The sequence below is a fragment of the Camelus dromedarius genome, chromosome 1 (assembly GCF_036321535.1).
Source record: "Camelus dromedarius isolate mCamDro1 chromosome 1, mCamDro1.pat, whole genome shotgun sequence".
Taxonomy (NCBI): domain Eukaryota; kingdom Metazoa; phylum Chordata; class Mammalia; order Artiodactyla; family Camelidae; genus Camelus; species Camelus dromedarius.
In genome coordinates this window covers 71367854-71390075 of record NC_087436.1, presented here as the reverse complement: position 1 = coordinate 71390075, position 22222 = coordinate 71367854, and the positions used below count along the sequence as shown (strand labels likewise).

At 41.5% G+C, this 22222-nt stretch overlaps 1 protein-coding gene across 1 annotated transcript in view; it reads left to right on the top strand.

The window, feature by feature from the left end:
- Positions 1 to 1017: 1017 nt before the first annotated feature.
- Positions 1018 to 22222, top strand: part of ADAMTS3 (ADAM metallopeptidase with thrombospondin type 1 motif 3) — a 241526-nt gene continuing 220321 nt past the window's right edge. Inside the window, exons 1-3 of the mRNA XM_010982707.3 lie at positions 1018 to 1712; positions 2998 to 3025; positions 20959 to 21365. Coding sequence (XP_010981009.1) covers positions 1644 to 1712; positions 2998 to 3025; positions 20959 to 21365 — 504 coding nt within the window. The 5' untranslated portion in view covers positions 1018 to 1643. The remainder of the gene's footprint in view (positions 1713 to 2997; positions 3026 to 20958; positions 21366 to 22222) is intronic.

The following is a 22222-nucleotide window of genomic DNA, read 5'->3' as shown; positions in this document are numbered from 1 at the left end:
GAAAAGGAACTATGACGTATTGAGACATCACTTACCAAAACAAACAGTAGTTTCTGCACATTTTCTTTTAGGCAGGCCTCTGAAAGACTCCTTCCAGTTGAAGTCTTGAAAATCAGACCTAAATTTGTGCCTTTTCACTCTTCTCTCATGATCTGTTCTAGAGAGGGAGTGTCAGAAACCGGTCAGTGGAAGTTGGAAGTATTTCCTTTTCCATCCCTCTCCTCCCTGGAAAGTGCCCACAGGAGTCAACGCTAAGGAAGTGGGCCTGGGCTTGGATTCCAGCAAACTCTGAAGTCTCTGGAGCCCAGGTTGGTGTTATCTCTTCCCAGGAAGCTCCGAGCCACACAGGGCAGAAATCATTTGATAACTTAATCTTGGTGAGAGGAAGAGACGCTAGGCCTGTGTGTGTACTCTTGTGATAAACGGAAGCATCCGGGTGACTCAAGAAAGACACATGGCATCGTTTAAAACTAATATAAACTAATAAAGCATAAACAACTTAAAGGGGGGAGGAAGCACATCCCAAAAGAAAAAAAGAAAAAACGTGCTAGGCGTCTGGTGTCCGGAGGGGAGGTGACCGCGTCCTAATGACCGGACCGGAAGGTTCCCGGGGTTCTCTCCGGGGAGACGGGTCCCCGGCTGGGAGAGCAGTGAAGGTAGGACGAGGTGAATTTCCTAAAGCCCAGGACCGGCCTTTGGACCCTCCCCCTTCCTATAATTAACTCAAAGCAGGTCCCGCCAGTCGGGGCCCGTGGCTCTCCTGGACTGCCACCTCCCCTCGCCCATCTCGCGGGGAAGGACAGGATCCCGGGTTGAGGGGAGGTGTGTGGGTCGAATCCGGGCCACTCGAGTCCCCTCGTGGTTTCAAACCCTGACCCTGCCTGGGGCCAGCCGCCGGCGGCGTCCTCCCCACTCCTCCCGCGCCGGCGGGCGGGCGCAGGGGGCGCGGGCCCCGGCCTCGCGTGACGTGGGCGCAGCGGCGGGAGGGGCCGCCCGGGGGGCTCCGGCCGCCTTATTAGCGCCCTGCGGGTCGCCGGCAGCGAGCAGACGGCCGCTCTGCGAGCAACAGGAGCCGGCGAGCGGCCCACTCCTCCCACCTCCTCTGCCTGCCTCCTCCTCCTCCCCTCCGGCTCCTCCCGCCCCCACCTCTGTGCGAGCGGCGGAGTCGCCCTCTCCCTGCGTCTTTCTCCCGCTCCCGCTCGCTCGTCTCTCTCTTTAATACTTCCCCCTGCTGTGCTCCAGGGGACCCAAGCATTCTCAGCGCTAACCTTAGGGACCAATGGTGCTCGAAAAGCCTAGAAAAAGCCGCTTCGGGCAGAGATAGTTGGAAACCCCTCGTCCCTTCCCCCTCTCCTGGCGCAGCCCGTGCCCAGCTCGCAGCACCTTCTCGCTCCTGCACACTCTGTTTGGGAGGACGGGGTGAGAAGGTGAAGTGGAAAGAACTGCAGAGCAGAGGGGGCCAGTCTCAGAGCTCAGATTTCATTTTCATTGAAGCAAAGCACGGAAGATCAGTTTTTTTTTTTTAAATTCTGTATTTTTTTTCCTTTTTTATTTTGATTTTTACTTTTTAAGAAACTTATTTTGGGGGGATTTGCTCTGGGCATTTGTTTTGCCCAGTGGTTGAAAAGTGAACTCGACTCGTGATGGTTCTCCTGTCACTTTGGTTGATAGCAGCCGCTCTGGTAGAGGTTAGGACTTCAGCTGATGGACAAGTAAGTGGAAAATAATAACAATAAAAAACTCAAACCCAACCTTTTCCCGAAAAAGTTCCTCCCCTCTTTCCCCTCCTCTCTCTCCTCCTCCCCCTCCCATCCTTCCCTGTTATCTTGTGCATTCACGAACGGTGTTTCAAGGGCTGGGTGCAGCGTGCGGGGCTTTCTGGGGGTGGGGGTTTGAATTGCACGGGAGGTTAGGACTCCCACTCGGGGAGCCCAGGCTTGTCACACCTAGGGCTTCACTTTGCGGCATTCGTAACAATTCCTGGTGACAAACTGCAGCCAATTCGCATCCTCGCCGGGCCATCTGGGTTTCCCCTTTCCGGAGGGCGGTCTGGGCGCTTGAATGAAGTTCTGGACGCTGGGTCCAGGATCCCAGTACTCTGGTTGCTGCAGCCGGAGTCGGGTTCGCGGGGCTTTCTCTCCTCACTGACTCACAGCTTTTTCGGGCAGCCGGATGCGGGGGTTTCAGGAAGTCCTTGGGCCGGACAGGGAGCGATCCAGTAGACACGTGTCCTGGGAGGACCGCGGCCGGGCTGGGGTTTGACAGTTGTGGAGGGGGGCCCGGGGACGTTTCCTGCCCTGCATTTTCCTGGGCAGAGGCTGGAGGCGCCGGCCGCTTTTCTCCCCTCCCCCTCTGCACAACTCCTCCTCTTTTTAAAGCTAAGTTGAGTGCAGCTCTGTTTCTTTTCGGCCCAGCCCCCACCCTTTGGAGACTCAAGGTGAAGCCCGATGTTCTCAGAAGAGTCCTTGAGAAGGCTCAGCGGGACAAGCCGAGCCGTTTGTAGTAAATCATCAGCGCAGGGCCGGTGGGACTTTGGGTACAGAATTTCTCTGTGAGTTTTGGTAGCGTCTCTGGTCCTCCTGGTTCGACCATAGGGTAGAAAGTATAAAATTGTCGAGCTGATTTCTGACTTCAAATCTGATAAATCAGACTTCTTTTTGCACGTATAAATTCAGAGCCTTTCTATTCTACCGCTGAGGAGTTTTCAGAAGAGAATATTGAGTGTCAGTATTTATTTTTGCTGGCTTCATGAATGTTAAATTAAAATTGAAATGAGCAAACAACACCCTGTCCCAAATTGTTATTGAACTAGTTCATGCTTCTGCCGCAAGAACCTTCTACAAGCGGAGGTGCAGCCTTTAGACACCAACCCCGGTCTCCAGCACCTCCTGATTAGCCAGCTCCTGAAAAGCATTAATGGTAGAAATAAAACTCACAAGGTGATAAGATGAAACCCAGTAACTGTTTCTTTTTCTTACTTTTCCCCCTCCTTTCCAGGCTGGTAATGAAGAAATGGTGCAAATAGGTAAGCCTTGTTCTCAGATGTCACTGTTACCTTAGTAGAAAGTAGGGAATGAAGTAAGCTAAGCAAAATGCTGTTTCTGAAATTTCTACCATTGATAGTTAAAGAAATAATTTGTAGTCTAGGAACTTTTCTATTCTTCTCTTCCTATTTCCAGAGGAGGGTCCCACTTTCCTCAGGCTGAATTGTAGTGATGTAAAAATTCTCCTGCAGTTGGACTTTTCAGGTGTCAATTTATTGCTGTCTTTGGACAAGCCACTGGTAGGTACTTGGAGGGTGATGGAGGGGCTGGAAGAAGATACCAAGATAAAGCAAATTAAATCAACTTGTATAGCATGAGGAGCACATCTGATTAGAAGAGAAACAAAGTGTAAGAATGCTACAAAGAAGGGGAAAATGAAGTACAGAGAATGGAAAGTTTTCTCTTAAATTTTTCCAGCTTTGAGTAATCCCTCTGATGACTTCTCTTGTGCCATCTGCTTTAAAATAATTATCTACTGATGTATAAGATTCTGGTAGGCCTTCTGCAAATAACATCTAAAACCTCAGTATTACTTGATGATATGGGAATTATTCCCATTTTATGGGTGAGGAGACTGAGGCTCAGAGTGTGACTTGTAACATGTCACTCCAAAGTCCATGGTCTTTTTAAAATCTGTTTATAATAATATATTTGTTCTGAATTCAAAGACTAAAAGTCATCTGGCAGGAAGCCAGACTCCATTCAAAGTCTTTTTATACACACATTTAACTTGGGTTACCTTAAAAGATAGTTTTCTTTTTGGCAGAGTATTAATCTCTGTAAATTGTGTATTTGTCAAGTGATTTTGTAAAGTCATCCTTTAGACGAAAAGTTTTCATTACTGCAGACACAGTTATAAGTCACTGCCTGTGTGCTACATGGCAGGCACAGTGCTAGTGGCTTTATGTGCCTTGTGTCACCTAATTCTCCCCTCTGTGCTGGGGGGGGACACATTGTGCCTAGTTTAGATTTGAAGGAAATGAAGCTTGAGAGGTCAGACAGCAACCTGCTGTAGTGCATAGTGGAGAGCTGGGGGGATTCCACACTTGTAAACTAATGAAGGGACCCCAAGATCCAGGCCCAGAGATATCTGTATGCAGGTGTGTATCATCCTATGTCAGAACGCTCCCTTCCTACTCAGTGCTTAGCGTTGTTAGAGCTCCTTCCCAAACCTAGACCTCTGCAGGAGGAGCAGGATGAAGGGGAGGAGACTGACTGAGAACTGCACTGAGAAGATAGTGTCTGTGAAGACACATTTGTCGTTTGTAGTTGCTAGCATTCAGCCATCAATATGTATCTTTTGAAAGAAGAATTTTTTTTTTACCAGTCTTCAAATAGAGAAAACAAAGCTGTCTTACTTTTTATTTCTCAAACATTTGATTACTTAAAGGTCCAATGTTTTGATATATAAATTAAAAAGCTAATTTAAGATTACATATTCTACAAGGAATAAAATAGATTGCTTTGATTAAATTTTCAGATGGAATTAGCAAGCTCATATGTGAAAGGCCCAGGGTTAGACTTTGGTCCAGTCTTTTTGCTCATATAACTACTTTAGTAGCTCTTTTCTTCAGGGAAGAAAGTAGTACAAGTACGCTTTAATTTGGTGAGAAAGAGATGAGTAATGGTACTATTAGATTGTGTTGCTGGAGGTTTATTTGTTCCCAAGTTCCTCTGCTTTATGAGATTTCTCCTTTTTATTATTATCATTTCTATTTACCATTTTCAAGTTGAGTGGAGAGAAGAAATAAAGATAAAAATAGACTTGACTCCTCAGTCTTGTGATTGCAGAATTGTATCATATGGCTTTGGGTTATAACATTTATGTAGTTTTTAAGAGGAATTTTAAAATACATTTCAAAAATTTTATGTGCAGTAATGAGATTTCTTTCCCCTGTTCCCATGCATAAGGGGATTGCTAACCTGGAGGTTTGGTAAAATGTACTCCTCTACATATAATTAATTTTTCCCCATAATTGATTTAAAAACAGTTTTATGTATCTGCTTGGAGGTGCTATTTGGTCAGTGACACAATTAGGAAAGACTAATAAGGTTTGTGGAATTAATTAGTTTATATTTATTGATCTATAAATTGGCTAGAGAAAATTCCATGTTTCCAAATAATTTGTGAATAGTTTACTGTCTCAGGAAGAGATAAATATGAATTAGTAACAAACCACAAGTTTTTAGGAAGCTGAATTAAAAACAAATACTTTCTATTGAGATATAATACACCTGCAGAATAGAGTGTGTAAGTGGCACCTTGCTGATTCCTCACGAAGGGAGCACATGTAGGTACCAGCACCTCTGTCCATAAGAACAGCGCTAGTGCTTGGGCCACTTCCTTAGCACTAGCCCCACACAAAGGATGACTTGATTTCTAACAGAATAGATTAATTCTGCCAATTCTGTAAATGCTTTTAAAGACTAGAAACACAATACATACTTTTTTAGTATTTGGCTTAGGAAACCAATTAAAAATATATATCTGATCTGCTTCACCCCCCTAGACTAGAAAGGCTTTTATTTAAGTGGGAGAAGGCAGTCTCTGATGGGGGCAGGTTAGAAAATACACACACACACACACACACACACACACACACACACACATATATACTCATATTCTAACTACTGTATATAAAAATAGATAAACAGCAAGTTTCTTCTGTATAGCACAGGGAACTATATTCAATATCTTGTAGTAACCTATAATTAAAAAGAGTATGAAAATGAATGTATGTCTGTGTGTGTATGACTGAAACGTTGCGCTATACACCAGAAATTGACACAACATTGTAAACTGACTCTACTTCAATAAAAAAGACATATATATATATGAACCATGAAGTGTGTAGTATGGGATATGACTTCTTCCTTCTTTTTCCACCTAGTGGAAAAATGCCCTCTTGGTATGTGGGAAAGTATAATTCACTCTCAGGAAAATGGGCAAATAGGTTTTGAACTGTAACCTAGTTTGCCGCTCCTTTGTCAACCAGAGAGGAGCTACCTACCTACCTCCACCCATATATACGCACATACACCCATGTCTACATACATACACAGTATATACATATACCCACAAGTATGCACATACACATACACACATACATACAGGTGCACATGTGAATGTGTATGCACTGTGTATGTATGTGTAGAAGTGTTTTGTAAGATCAGGAGCATACTTCTGTGGCATCTCAGGAGCTCTTTCATTTCTGTCTCAGAATATGGCCTTGGTAGATGCTGAGGGTAATTGTGGGCAGCTCGCTGGCAGACCTCATTGGGTAAGGAGGCTTGTTCTGTGACACATGTGGCTTAGGAAATAATTATAGTTCTGTAGAAATTGGAGAATCTGGAAAAGAATTCTTTGAGTCCTTTTGTTTCAAAGTCACGGCTGTGAGATTGCCTGAGTATCATCAGAGGAAGAATTGTGAGGCTCTGGTGCTCAGCTCTCTTCCCTCTCCCCCTCGCACTCTTGGAATTGGGGCATGCCCATCTTTCTCTGCCCTGTTTGTTTCCCAGTTGTTAATTCCATTTCATTCTATTCTTAACAAAGTTGCTGATCTTGTCCTCTCAAATATCCAGTTTCCTGAGAAACAATTTTTCATCATTTTCAGGTACTTGTTTGGGTTTCAAGGTGTAGTGTGGGTCACTGTACCTTCTCCTTGGCACAGAGTATGTGTTTCCACTGGTGTAGACCTCTAGAGAGCAAAGACTTTGTCTTGAGGACTGCTCTATCCCCATACATAAAACAGAGCTTCGTACCTTGTGACTTCTCAGATATTTGTTATTTAATGCATAGATCTAATAAGCAGGTTATTATCATATTGGGATTTGCCTATTTCTGAATTTCCTAAAATGCCCTTGTTCTATGTCCCTCTCCAGGTTTAATTGGTCCCCAGGAAAATGAGGATTGAAACAATGGCTATACAATTAATTGTTCAATGTTATCAAGGCTTCTTGTGACATCTTTTCTCACTCCACAAAGCCAAGGACCTAGGCTTATCAGTTTTTACACTTTTGTGGTTGTACTCAATAAATGTTTGGCAAATTGAATTGAATTATGTGCAAGGTTTGGAGTGTCCACTAATTTTGCTCTAAAGTCTGTTTGGGATAACTTGCCTTGTTGCTGGCATCAGTGGAAGTAAAATAAGCTACGACTGGCATCTGCCGATCCAGTTTGCAGCAGCAATACTAAAAAGTGTCTTAAAGGAGGTGTAAAGGGATCCTTTGTAAAATTTTTGATTTCAGCCACCTAAGCCATTGCTCTTCCTTGTAACTAAAGAGCATACACTTTACTGACGTAACTCCCACTCCTCTATTGAACATCAGAATGATTAAAGTCAAATGCTTTGAGCTTTAGATGAAGATGTTATTAAATGCAGCACGTTACCTGTCACCAGCAACTTACTGCTGTTTAGCTGAAATATTTCTTCCTCATACTTTTGTTTTCTTTTGTCATTGTACCAAATCAGCATAATGTTACTCAGAAATATTAAGAAATCTCCAAGGTCACGTCTGTCTCCAGGATGGTTATCTTTAAGCATTGTTCACTTGTGTGTAGCCAACCTAGATTACCTTGGAAATTCATTAGGGACAATGCCAAATTGCCTGCTAAAATCATGAGTGGTTTCAGTATGAAGGGCTTGGTTATACTACTTTGACTTGATATATCGACAGTGAAGACTTAAAAGGAACCTTAATGCTTCCTCAAAGAGGATTGCTATTACAAGAATTTTGGGAACCCTCTCCTTAGACTTCCTTAGATAGAGATCAGCATTTATTTCTAAGCTGTGCTACTTCTATTGTTATAAGTTGCTGAATTATTCTTTTTAATTAATCAGCTTTTGTTCTGATTGTAGATGCTTTATATGTGGCCATTGTAATTATCTTCTTTTTCTGTATTCCCCAGATTTTTGACAATCATCACAAATATCAAACTGTTGTTATAATTTAGCATATTCTAGTCAGTCTTCTTTTAATACACAGATTGTGGGCGATTTTTGGTATACCTGTTTTTGTTTTGTTTAATATTTTAGTATAATTTTCCATATCATTACAAACTCCTTGTAAACATCATTTTCATCCCATCATACTAATAGCCCTTAATTTATGTAATTATTTTCCATTTTCTCATGATAGTGAACAGTGCCACATGATGTTGTAAGTAGATTATTGCCTTTTTCAAATGACCGCTTTCAGAGAGAGCCCTAGAAGTTGATTCCTGAGTAAAACCACATTAGCATGCTACATTTTGACAAATAACTTTTGAAGAAGTTTGTATGATCTGAGGTCCTGTGACCTTAGCAATATAGGAAAGTGTTGATTTTAAACATTTTAATTTGGCTCTGTTCTTCTTGACATTTGAACATAATTTTAAAATATTTGGTTATGCAGTCTCTGAAAGTTGCCATGAATTAATCATGTTTCTAGTTATCAAGTACCTCAAAGTATGAACAATTATATTATTAAAATGTTTTGTTTTTTTATCGGGACTGTAAGAAGATTTATCTACCTCGTGGACAGAATTTGAGAGTTGTGTATTCTTTAGAATGGATCAGAAAGCGTGGGAAGAGCCTTCTAGCTTAGGAATCTCGGTGCCCACGTGTAATTGATCTACCCCAATTTTCCGAGTACGTTTACATGACTTTGCTGACTAACTGTAAATCTGTAGGAGAGATTTTGTGGTAAAATGTCAGTCTCTTGTTTATAAAAATGAGGGCCACAAATTCATCATGATGAATCTTAGTGGAATTTAGAGTTAAGTTATGAGCAGCGTGAAACAGTCTGTCTTGTTCTTGAAATGACTGATAAAAATAGTATTTAGGAAACTTATAGAAAGCAAAATAGGATTAAATACATGACTCTTCAGATACTTTAATAGTAAATTACATTTCCTACAATTTTTCTTCCTGTTTAGTACATGTAGTTTTATATGTACTAATGCACACAAATAAAAGCAGAAAGAATGATTGAAATAATTACTTACATGAGTTTGAGTTCTCCTTCTTATATGTATGAAAACCTCTCTTTTTTGCAGGTAGAGTCCATTTGTTAATCTAAACTCTAGCCAGTACATGCATTAGAGGACCTATTATTGTTCATTGCCTCTTCTCCATCAGATGGTCAGGGGCACAACTCTGCTCACTGTGTGGTTTAAAATCCTGACTCTACCACTTTTCTGGCTGATGAACTTAACCTCTCAAAGCATCATTTTCTCGTATGTAGCATAGGCATATTACTACTACTTACTTCATAGGGTTTTTAAGAAGTATTTTTTAATTAAAGTATAGTTGATTTACAGTGTTTCTGGTGTACAACAAAGTGACATTCTTTTTCAGATTCATTTCCATTATGGGTTATTACTAGATATTGAATATAGTTCACTGTGCTGTGCAGTAGGTCCTTGTTGTTTATCTATTGTATATATAGTAGTATGTATCTGTTAATCCCAAATTTAAAATTCATCCCCCTCTTTTCCCTTTGGTAACCGTAAGTTTATTTTATATGTTTATGAGTCTGTTTTTGTTTTGTAAATAAGTTCATTTGTATCATTTTTTTAGATTCCACATGGAAGATTCCATATTAGATTCCACATATATCATATGATATTTGTCTTTCTCACTCTGACCTACTTCAGTTAGTATGATAATCTCTAAATCCATCCATGTTGCTGCACATGGCATTTTTTCATTCTCTTTTATGGCTGAGTAGTATTCCTTTGTCTATACGTACACATCTTCTTTATCCAGTCATCTGTCGATGGACATTTAGGTTGCTTTCATGTCAGCGCTATTGTAGATAGTGCTGCTAGGGACATTGGGGTCGGGTGTCTTTTTGAATTAGAGCTCCCTCCGGATATATGCCCAAGAGTGGGATTACTGGATCATACAGTAACTCTATTTTTAGTTTTTTAAGGAAACTCCATACTGTTTTCCACAGTGGCTGCACCAGTTTACATTCCCACCAGCAGTGTAGAAGTGTTCCCTTTTCTCCTCACCCTCTCCAGTATTTATCATTTAGAGACTTTTTGATGATGGCCATTCTGTTCTTACTGAAGTACTGCTTACTTCATAGTGTTTTAAAGGGTTCATAAAATGCTGGCACATGGTAAGCAAGCTGGAATGATAGTTATTATTATTAGTATGTCTTAGTATATGCTTTTTAAAAAAACACTTATATTCAAGGAAAGCTACCTCGTTCCAGTCCCTACATTTCTGATAGGTCTGCCTGCCACCAGGGCTTTCCAGGAATGGATTTAGTGTGTCATGGACTTGTAAGCTCTCCAGACACTCAGCTCACCATGTGACAGCTCTTTAAGAGTTCTATTTTCATGTATTATCTTCATGTTGGTATCTCATTTTAGTGTTGCTTAATTTATTGGAATATAGCAGTAGGGGGAGGAGTTGAATAAGGAATAGTGCAAAAGCAGTTATTCCATATGGATACACCAACTATATCTTGTGTATTCCATTTTTCATTTCACCTTATTTCTTTTTTCATTTCACCTTATTTATTGAAATTCCTTCTTTCTATTTCACTAAGAGAAAGTTCCTGTATTAATCATGACTCCTTTGGATGCAAATAACAGGAACCCAGTTGACAGTGGTTAAGGAAAACAAAATTGATCAGGTAATCAAAGTCAGGTATAGCTGAATCTAGGGCTCAAATAATGTCAGAAATCAGTCTCTCTCTCTCCCCACTCCCCTTCCTCTGTCCCTCCCTTTTTCCCTTCCCTCTTTCTTACTTTCTCATTTTTCCTCTGTGTTGGCTTTTCTTCTCTCTGTCAGGATAAGATTGTGACTGTCCTAGTTGTGGCAAAGGCGTCACCAGCAACTCTAGGCTATCAGTCTACTTTTCTCCCCACTAGACAGAACTCTTCTGTTTTGGCAGTGCAGTAATAGATCCAGGTAGGTCTTTTACTGGCTACGCAGCTCAAGTCATGAGCTTATCCTTGAACTGTTCACTGTGCTCAGGGGATGCAGTGCTCTGATTAGCCGGGATTGAGATGTTTCACTCTTGATTTACAGCGACTCAAAGTGGAGTGTGGGGTGGTTAACTGGAGGGAAATTTGAGGTTCAGTTAAAAGAAAAAGGAGGGATGAATGCTGGGAAGCACTCATGTGCATTAAGGCCACAGCTGTGAGGACTTCCAGCACATTGCATGGGACCTGGAGGCTGTGGCAGGTAGAAGAATGGCCCCCAAGATATCCATGTCTGAATCCCTGGAACCTGTTTATATGTTACATGGCAGAGAGGAATTAAGTTTTCAGATGGAATTAGGTTGCTGATCAGTTGACTCTAAAATAGGGAGATTATCCTGGATTATCCATTGGGGCATCCTTATAAATGGAAGAGGGTGGTGAAAGAGAGACTTGATTGGATGTCACTAGCTTTGAAGATGGAAGGAGGGAGCCATGAGCCTGGGAGTGCAGGTGGCCTCTGGGTGTTGAAAAAGGCAAGGGGACAGATCACTTTTAGCATTTACAAAAGAAATGCAGCCCACTGACACTTTGATTTTAGCCCTGTGCAACCTGTTTCAGACTTCTGAACTCCAGAACTATAGGATAGTATATTCGCATTGTTTTAGGTCGTCAGGTGTGTGGCAGTTTGTTACAGCAGCAGTAGGAGACTAATACAGTGGCCTAGTGGACTGTCCTAGTTTCTCATATTTTTGTCAAACCATGATCCAGACTATTTTTTAAATTATGATTTTGGAGTTTTTTTTTGGAGGGAGTGGTAATTAGGTTTTTTTTAAAATTTTTTTTTTAAATGATGGTAGAAGAGATTGAACCCAGGACCTCAGGCATGCTAAGCATACACTCTACCACTGAGGTTTACCCTCCCCCACTAGACTATTTTAGATCTGGAAAATATAATTACTACAAGTAAATTTTTGGTGAAAACCTTTAAAAATTATATCCACATTTCTTATCTGTCATATTTTCTCCTGCCTTTGGCCCTGAGTACAAATGCTAATTTTCCTGGCTTTAAATTCTAGGCTCAATAATAGCCTTTAAAAGTATTATCCATTAAAAAATTTTAAGATGTGTGAAAAATATTAATTTTTAGAATGTCTTAATATTTTTCTTGCATGTGTAAAATTTCCAATGCTGATAAATATAACCAGTAGAAGTGCTTCTTTTAAAACTAAGATTGGAATGTTATTTGGCATTTGGGCCTCATTAAAAAGAAAATAAATCTCCTCTGCTTGTTATCCTGTTATTGATTATTTAATCATTTTAAGATGTAGCAAAGAAAGTAAATACTTGGATATTTTTCTTTAAAACAGTTTTTATTTTCTTTTCTTAAAAGATCTCCTCTTACCTGATTTCATGTTCTGGAATGCTAGAGAATGTGCTGTTCTTTCCTAAATGACTCTCTTGAACATAAACATTGTGCAATTGCAACAAATATTTATGAAAAATCCAGATTAAAAAAAATGAGAAGAATTTTTAAGTTCACAACTATTTGTTCTTTCTTAATAATGAGTGGGGGGAAAAAAAAGCATCTCCTCCCGCAATCCCCCAATAGCTATGAAAATAGATTTGCAACTAAAATAAAAGACATCAAAGAGTTTCTTTGCCTTGTGGTGATAAGAGCCTGGAGGAGATGAAGTGAGGAAAAAAGAATTTGGCTGGGTTCAGAATTTCAGCATGTGTCGCGATTAATTTTTAATTGCCTTGGAGAGAAGATGTGTCCCTTTCTCTGTTAGTGTTTACAGCCTTGGTGAGCGCTTTGGCATGTGATGTCCTCTTTAACGTCCACTCTTCACCCCGCTCACATCTTTCCTGGAGCAGCTGGCTCCTGTCATTTCTGATGAAAGTCATTCTCTTTCCCTCGGCTCAGGATTTGGAAATGTTGTTGTTGGAGCTACTTCTTTAGCAGATCTTGAAAATGCTTATTTGATTTCATTCTTGTGGCCAGATTGTTGCATACTGAGAATTTATACCTGATAAAGGAAATTGCCTGTGTGACTTTCTCTATAGTAGGGCAATCAGCCAATTCATGGGAGAGAATCCCAGTCTCTGGGTTGGGGAATGGAGCATGAGTTCTTACAGCCAGCTGAGACTTCAGGCCCTCTGTTGACATAGAGCTTAAGATCCCTTCTAGCCAGCAGAGACACTGGGTTTGGGTGGGAATGGAGTGAGGAGAGGCCTGAGAGGTGCTGGGATACAGAAGGAATCTGATATTGACTTCCTTCTATGGCTCGAGGTAGATGATTATGGTGATGGTGATAATAACACCACCTAATTTTTCATTTAGTGAAATGTTATTAGGTTGACCAAGCCCTTTATATACCTTATCTCTTACTCCTGTTTTACAGGTAACCTTTCTGAGCCTTGCTTTTCATAGTTTGCTCACAGGATGCTAACAGGATTGCTCATACCAGCTTGAAACCAGAATTCAAACACAGTGCTTTTTGACTCCAGACCTTTAGTGTTCAACCATTGTACATCGTACCCCATTTCCTTTCTTGCTTGGGAACTAAAGTTGCATTGCATCAATCACAAGTATTCCAATAGTCTGTATGCCTGGGGTGTCTTTGCTCTTAATCAGATCAGCTAAAAATTGCTGTGATACACGGGAACTTTGCACCACAGCCCTCCGGGTCCTAGCAGTGTTGACTGTACTACTGGAGACTTCTCTTACTATTCTATCATGTGGTCTTTGTAATGTGCAGGGGACATCTAGTCTCCTCTAGGGGACATTTGTGTAGCATTCTACAATGTAAAGCATCCCCAGCTGCCTGTCCTCAGTTGTGAGCACATGTGGCTGAATGCATGAAGGAGTTACGGTGATCTCCAAGCTAGGCCGCAGGGTCCTACTGTGAGCCCACTCCCTCCTGAGAATCCCCACTTCCAAAAATAGCCATTGATTTCTCTTTTTCCCCAAAGACTGATGTCCACTGGGGACATTTGAACACATTTAAGATCATACCTCTGCCCCAACGAGCTTAAAATCGCTGAAAGGACAAGAGGTGAGCCTGTAACTTTTCACCTATAGGGATTTTTATAACTTTGATGCAGACAGTACACAGCCGCGGGAGTTAGGAAGCTTGGACCAGGGGGTCTGTACTCTAGACAAGTTAGCAGGGGAGGTTTCTTGGAAAAGATGGGGCTTGAGAAAGACCATGAGAGCCAGGTTGGATTTGCAGAGATGGAGAGAAAGCAGCAGGCCTTGCCGCCGTTGATGCAGTAGAAGGGGCTCTAAAGGCAGGGGTGGTAAGTTGGGTCTAGTGAGCACTTTAAAATGTTTCCATAGGTAACATGGGAGATGATGTCAAAACGCAATTAGAGACCAGACGCAGAGGGCCTTAAATGACGAAGTTAAGTTTTGACTTGGGTTAAATTACCTAACTTTGAGTTTCAGTTTCTTAAGTGCAAAGAGAGGGGGTTTGATTAGCAGACGGTCTTACAAGCAGTTTTCGGGTCCAACATGGAAATAAAGATATTAATTTTCTGAATCTATTTTATCCTGAAGTAATGATGAGATAGTTGAGACTATTTAGAGAGAATAACAGAGTAATATTAATATCTAACATTTATTGAGTGCTTACTATGTGCTGAATACTGTGTTAAGCACTTTGGATCAGGCTGTTTAATTTTATAACAAGCCTATGAATTCAGTACTATTGAATATATACATATATATAAATGAATCACTATGCTGTACACCGAAAGTTAACACAACATTGTAAACCAATCACATACTTCAATTAAAAAAAAAAAGATGTAGTGAAAATACCTCTTAGAAAAGAGGAGGGGGTGGAGCCCGAGGCTTTCACTTGGGCAGGCAGTACGCCGTCTAACGGGCTCCCCCTCTGGTGTGTGTCAGCCCCGCTGGGCTGGGATAGGGGGCCTGCCCCTCGGGAAGTGGAAGAGAACCCGGGGCCTGGGAAGAAAGATGATGTGGGAGTGCCGAGCTTTGCAAACTGCTTATCTTTCCCAGACTTGCCAGTCACATCCAGCACTCTTCTTTGTGGGGGGAGGGGTGAGTTAAGGGGGATGGAAAGGCCTGGAATCCTCAGAAAAATCTCTCCTCACAGAGAGCCGGAGTAGATGAAAGACACTGCACCTCTAACTTAAGACAACATAACGCCTTCAGCTTGAGATGGCACTTCTAACTGTAAGAGACAAGGGTGAGATGGTTTTTCAAGGTCTTTTTAATTCTTGACCCGCAGAGTTATAATCCTATGAGTATCAGAGGGATTGCAGAGTGGGGGCTAATTTCCTGCCGCCTGTTCCTAAGTACCAGGGGCTCTCTGTCTGCATTCCAGGAGGTCTGTTTTAGTGATTAGATCCATTTTTGTTGTTGTTCTTAGTAGTTTAAAATGTAAGTTCTGGATACTGTGAAATGTTTGATTTACAGGCCAGCAGGAACTGTGAGAAACAGACCCAACATTCGCAAGCAGATTCTGGCTATAGAGGTATATGGCAACTTGTGTGGTTTGCTGTCATCGATTGCTTGGTGGTAAACTGCTATTTGGAAAAGAGGATGCATTCTAATTTTAGATACTCCTTCAGGCTCAAACTGCTCTCCTTCATTCATTCACTCATTCACAGGTATCTACTGAGTGACTTCAGAGTCAGTTTTAGACACTGGGGAACTACGGTGAAGAGAATGGATAAAAAATCCCTTCCCTCATGAAACTTACATGGTAGTAGGTATAAAGAAACAATGAACAAATAAACATATAAATAAAATTTATAGTGTCTGAGAGGGTGACAGATTTTTTAGGGGAAAAGTAAAGTGCAGAAGGGAGATAGTTAGGAGGTTGTTACTGGTGGTCGGGGGAGCTCTGAAGGAACTGAGGGGTGGGTGAGACGTGCAGCTGTCGGGGGAAGACGCTTTGGCAGAGGAAATGGCGAACACAGTAACCTTGAGATGAGAGGTCCCAGTGCTGGCCCTTGGGGGCCAGTTACCCTGCGTGGGCCGGGTTTTTAGGAGAAGAGCGACATGATCTGCCATTTGAATTACTCTGGCTCCATTCTGAGGATGACCTAGAAAGCGGAAGGACAGAAGCAAGGGGAGAGCAGTCATGGTCTCATTTTAAACTGAGCTGGTGGTGCACTGGACTAGGGCAGTGGTGGGGGGAGTAGGGTGAGCAGTGATCAAGAGTCTGGAGATAGCCTGCAGTTAGAGTCAATAGGATTTGTTGAAAGATTTATGTGTGGTGTGGGAAGAGTTAAGGATGGCTTAGTTAGGCTTTTGGTCTGAGTAACTAAGAGGTGGAGTTGCCACTTACACTGAGGTGGGCAGGAAGCACAGATGTGGGAGCAGAAAAGCAGGAAGTTGCTTTTGGAAGTGTTGAGGTGCCCGGTGAATACCCACAGGGAGAGGGTCTGGGGGCGACTGGCTTGACAAGAGAAGAGCTCCTGGAGGAAACCTGGGCCGGAGACTGAGACTGGGAAGGCGTTCAGTGTCACAGCATGGGATGTGTTCACCCGGCTGGGGAGGGGAGAGGTGGAAGAGGAGGGGCCAGGGCCAGGTCCTGGGCAGTGCAGTGTGTACAGGCCAGGGGCATAAAGGGGGGAGAGGAGGGAGGATGAGAAGGGGAGATGAGGAAAGAGGAGAACCAGAAGAGAGAGTGGTGTCCTGGAGCCTAGAGGAAATGTGTCAAGAAGGAAAGAGAAACAAACGGAGTCAGATGCCACTAGTCAGACAGGTGAAAAGGTGGAGTCTTGACCATTGGTTTCAGCTCATGAGGTTACTAATGATGTTGACAAGAGCATGATTGGAGTGGGTTCCAGAAGGAACAAGGATGGGAAAAGAGGAATTGGAGAGATCTCATATAGTCACATTTTTGGAAGTGTTTTGCTATAAAGTGTGGCGAAGTAGTGAGGAATTAGCTAGAGGCAGATGTGGCATCAAGAAGGTTTTTTGTTCAAAGTGGGAAGTATGGCAGTTTATTGATTTGCTGGTGGGAATGACCTAGTGATGGGAATGACCTAGTGATGGGAAAACCGATGAGAAAAGAGAGAGAGGACAATGGCTGAAGCCATCCTGCAAAGGCAAGAGGGGCTAGGATGGGGTACGCAAGTGGAGGGTTTGCTCTTGTCTAAGACCACAGACCATCCATACTACAGGAGGCAATGGACCAGGCATGCACAGATGCCAGCGGGTTGTGGACAATTCACTGCGTCTGAGTCAGGCTTGGATAATCAGTGACCACAGTGTGGCTTTACAGTGGCCCTAGCTCTCTGTGCTTGTGGAATTTACGGCTCATGAAAACCTTTACATGCTTATTGCTGTGGCCCTTCAGCCATCCCAGTTGACAGTTGTGTAGTTTCACATTTTGAAATTGCACATGGGCACTACTTTTAATAAGTATCTAATTTACATTTAAGTTACAGTAGTTTAAATTTACCAAATCCTCTGCATAATCTCATCTAAACCTCTCACCCAACCTATGAAGTTGAGACTGTTATTAACCTCCAGTTAACAACTGAAGAAACTGAGCCTAAAGGGAAAATAAAGAACTTGTTCAAGTTCATGTGTTGACTTAACTTCCTGCTTTCAGACACTGCTGTCTGTTCCTTGGTTGTGGGCTGGATTGCTTTGTGGAAGTATTTGAGTGTATGAATTGTATCATTTCTGAGTGCAGTTAATTAACATTGGTTTGCATATGTGATTGTAATCTGAGATTAAGTACTTTTGATACCTTTGAGCTTTCCCCACCAACCCTTTATTTTTCTCCCCAAGACCAAGAATTTTTTTTAAACTTTTTTTTTATTGGGTTATAGTAATTTTACAATGTTGTGTCAAATTCCAGTGTAGAGCACAATTTTTCAGTTATACATGAACATATATATATTCATTGTCACATTTTTTTCTCTGTGAGCTACCATAAGATCTTGTATATATTTCCCTGTGCTATACAGTATAATCTTGTTTATCTATTCTACATTTTGAAATCCCAGTCTCTCCCTACCCCCCCCCCCCCCCGGCAACCACAAGTTTGTATTCTATGTCTATGACCAAGACCAAGAATTTGACAGTCTTTTATAGAACTTTTTGAAGCTACACTAGGGGAAAAATTGGTTGGCTGCATGCAGGTGGGCAGAACATCATCCTTCATGGGGAAGTTTTCCTTTGTAAGTCAGATCTCAGTTTAGGAATTGACAGTAGAATGTTCCATCTATTCTGCAGGGAATGAGTGCAGAGGAGTAGGATCTTCAACTTCCAGATGACCAGAATTGAAAGTTTCCCTTGGCTCCTTGTTTGCTATGCATCAGGCCCTCTAGGCCGCTTGCCTAGAGGCAACTAAGGGTAACAATGCTCACCCACTGTGACTGGTGTGGGAATTAGAGAAGATACATTCTTGAGCACAAAGCACATTACCTAGTATTTATTCTGCAGTAATGGCAGGTGACTGGGCGGCTCCCTTGTCAGTTCCCTTAACTGCATTCAGGGGATGGTAGCCTGAGGGGATACCAAGTGCATGTTTTCTTTTGGTTACTTTAATTCCCACCTGGAAAATGACTCATTCAGAGTTTAATTTCAGAAATTGTTTCTTACGCGTGCGTTTTAGGAATGGTTTCTTATTTAACATCAGAGAAGACAAAGCTCTATAGAGGAACACCATCTTTATTTTGAGTAAAAATTCAGAAGATATTGTCTGCCAGTAGAAAATGGAGCCATCCCAGAGAACCTAGGATGTATGGTTTGCTGTAAGCATGAAGCTCTGGGTATCCTCTTGGGTGCAGAGGAGATGGCCTGTATTCTTCTTAAATTTTCTCGTTCTCCAGTCACTTCATCCAGGCATCAGTATATTGTCTCGATTTCGGTTGTGTGAATTCCCTTTAGCAGAGATGGGAAATTCATACATTAAAATGAAATACTGCTTTTCCTTCCCTTGAAACAGAAAACTGATGGTTCGAGGAAGAGTTACAACTGGGCTTGTTGGTGTAGCCAGATGCTCCTGGGCCATGGGTGTGAAGTCAGCACGTGGTACAGCGTAGACAAAGCAAATGTCCTCCGGTTACTTCTGTTACTTACACATCGTAAACAAGTCCTACTGATGAGAGACGCTGGTCGGTACAAAATCTTGTGTTAAGATGACACTGAGAAGATCGAGTTGAATGGGTTTCTTATCCTCAAGGAATTAATTTGGGGTTAGCTTTGTCAGTCCACATCCAAAAGCCCAATTCATCGCTTCCTGTAGAAACTTTCCCCTCCATCACTCGGCTTCTGTGACACTTGAGTTCATTCCCTAAAATGTTGAGGTTTTTTTTTTCTAAACCAGAATTTACAGACGTATTCACCATCGATTTGGTTATAAGGGAGACAGTCTGTGTGTCCTGCTCACACCATGCCTAGTGTGGGTCTTTGGGATGTAGGGAGCCTGTGAAGCAGGAATTGTGTTGCTGCTGCTCCCAGTTTGGAAGCCAGGCTTCCCTTGACTCTGTGATAGGACCATCCTCACTCCTTCTCTGCCTAGTGCAATCAGGTTACTTGCTCTATGCATTGAATAAAGTAAGGGATATTTTGTTTAAATACATTGGTCATTATATTACTGTACTCAAGGAATTTCCAAGTTGCAAAACACGTTCATTTGTGTTCTGGTACTTTACACATTGTTTGAGGTATTAAAAAAAAAAAGGAAATAATGAAAACATAGTGATTCTATAAGGATGCTTTAAGAGCATAAGTTGTAGGTTCATTTATGGGTCTCATGCTCTAACGTGTTTGATGACGTGCATGCAGTTCCCACAGGTGAGCAGTATTTGTGAATCATATAATTTTTTTCAGGGCACTTTATTATACAACAGGACTAGCCTTAGGCTAAAATTATGGAGGTGGGGAACTTTAAAATTCACGTTCTCAGATTTTCCTTTCCATGTGTTCTTCCTTCATCCTTGTTGCCCTCCTTGTTTCTTTCTATTCACTTCCTTCTGCCTTCAAAATCATTTCTGTTATGGGAGAAGTGGTTCACTTTGTGTGTTATCCTTCCCAAGGGTGTTTGCATTTTAGCAGACACAATACTCAAATTTGGCTAAACTTGGGGAATTAAGTTCTAATCGTGAAATTCAGTTTAATGCATAAGTGGCCACCCGTGTTGTAACATAAGACACATTGTATTCAAATGAGTGTCTGTCCCATGTAAGGAATATGGTGCCAAATGGCAATGCCATTTGTTCTTGACTAACCAGTACTGGTATATCCAATTTATAGATTTTTATTTCTTCTTTTTCACCCCATTCTCCTCATTGGCTGAAAATGTTCTGTGATTTATGGTGCCGCACATGACGTGGCAGAGTGAGTCTCTGGGCTTTAGAGTATGACTTGGAGTCATAGCTGAACGTCACACTTATTTGACCTTGGACGCACACCTCTGAGTCCCAGTTTCCTCACCTGTAAAGAATGATTATTAGGGTTGTTATGATGGAAAAATACGTGCAAACTACAGCATCATAAACCACAGTGTATAAATTACACTGTAATGTAGGCTAATGGTAGATGTGACATAAAGTATCTATTATAATTAGTATGCATTCTAGGATTCTTACAAGGAAAAAATTAAAGCAGAAAAAAATTTCTTCTACATCATATCAACTTTGTTAAAAGTTTGTAGCAGGTCAGTTATGCCAATGATACATTAATTAGGAATATGTCTTGATTATAAGCAAGCCAGGTATAGTTTATGGAAAGTTATTATATTCATATTCTCAAACATAAATGAGATGAATATTCACATTGCAGTAAACGTTTTTAAAAATTGAAAGAAATGATTTCTTGAACACATTGAATGCATTTGAAAATGATTTGCATTCTCAAAATTTACTAATCTTGAGATGATTCGAGAATATATTTATTATGCAAGTTAAGGGACGGTCTTGTGAGGTGGTCATGTGTTATGTTGCCTGTGTTCTCTTGTTGCACAGGGTTCTACAATTCTATTTTTCATTCCACAGATTTAACAGGAAAGAGACAGAAAGAGTATGAGCTGGTGACTCCAGTCAGCACGAATTCTGAAGGACACTACCTCTCCCACATTCTTTCTGCAAATCACAAAAAGAGGTCAGCGAGGGATGTGTCTTCCACCTCTGAGCAATTGTTCTTTAACATCACAGCATTTGGAAGGGATTTTCATTTGCGACTAAAGCCCAACACTCAGCTAGTAGCTCCTGGCGCTGTTGTGGAATGGCAGGAGACATCTCCGGTGCCTGGGAATATAACCCACCCTGTTAATGACCGGCAACCAGGAAGTGCCTCCGAAAGAGTCTGGAAAACAGAGCCTTTGCAGACTAACTGTGCTTATGTTGGTGACATCATGGACATTCCGGGAACCTCTGTTGCCATTAGCAACTGTGATGGTCTGGTAAGACTCATTGCCTTTTGTGTCTGATGTTTGCAGGTGTTTGGGAGTGCGGGGTGGCTGCAGCATGGTTTGGAAGGTGAAAGCGGAAAGAAAGCCTCATTATGATATTTTAAGTTCAGGAAGAAGCGCTAGAAAGCATTATACTTACTATCCAAGATGTGTGCTTTGGCTTAATTTTGACATGAAGACAACATTATTCTAAGAAACCAAAGACAACTATTTTAGCATTCTTTGCTTATATTTTCACTTGTGTTATGTTGGGCAATTTTATTTCCTTATTTCTTTCAAAGCATTCTGAGAACTTTCTAAAGAAGCAGAGATTCCTTCAAAGTGATAGTATTTCAGTTTTTATGTGGAAAGGTTGGATATTTTCTTTTGAAAGCATTCTTTCGCTTCCACACAGAATGCTAGAGTGGGGAATGAGAAATTTGTTAGAATTTGTTCCAATAGCATTACTCTGTGAACATCCTCTTTGCCTGGTGACTTTGGCTCATTTTTTTTTCCCTCTATTTTTGAATAACAGGCCCCTATCTTGCTCTTCAGTTTTGTGGTTGAGGCCAATAGTAACTTATCCCTCTTTACATGCTCTGAAGATGGGAAGTATTTTTATTTATTTTGTATCTCCAGATGTTATTTGAAAAGCGTGTCAATGTTTATGCCTCTTCCCTTCACAGTTGACTCCAAGTCTTTGTTCAAAAAGAGCAACCATTTTTCCTCGTATGGTTGCCAGGCTGCTGTTTCTTGGGAGTTTAGAGCTGTTCTTTGTTTCGTCTCTCTACGAGAGTTCTCAGAATGCTCTTTGCAGTCCTGCTTGTAATGATTCTGCTTTGGCGGGTCCTCCAGCAACACCTTGAATG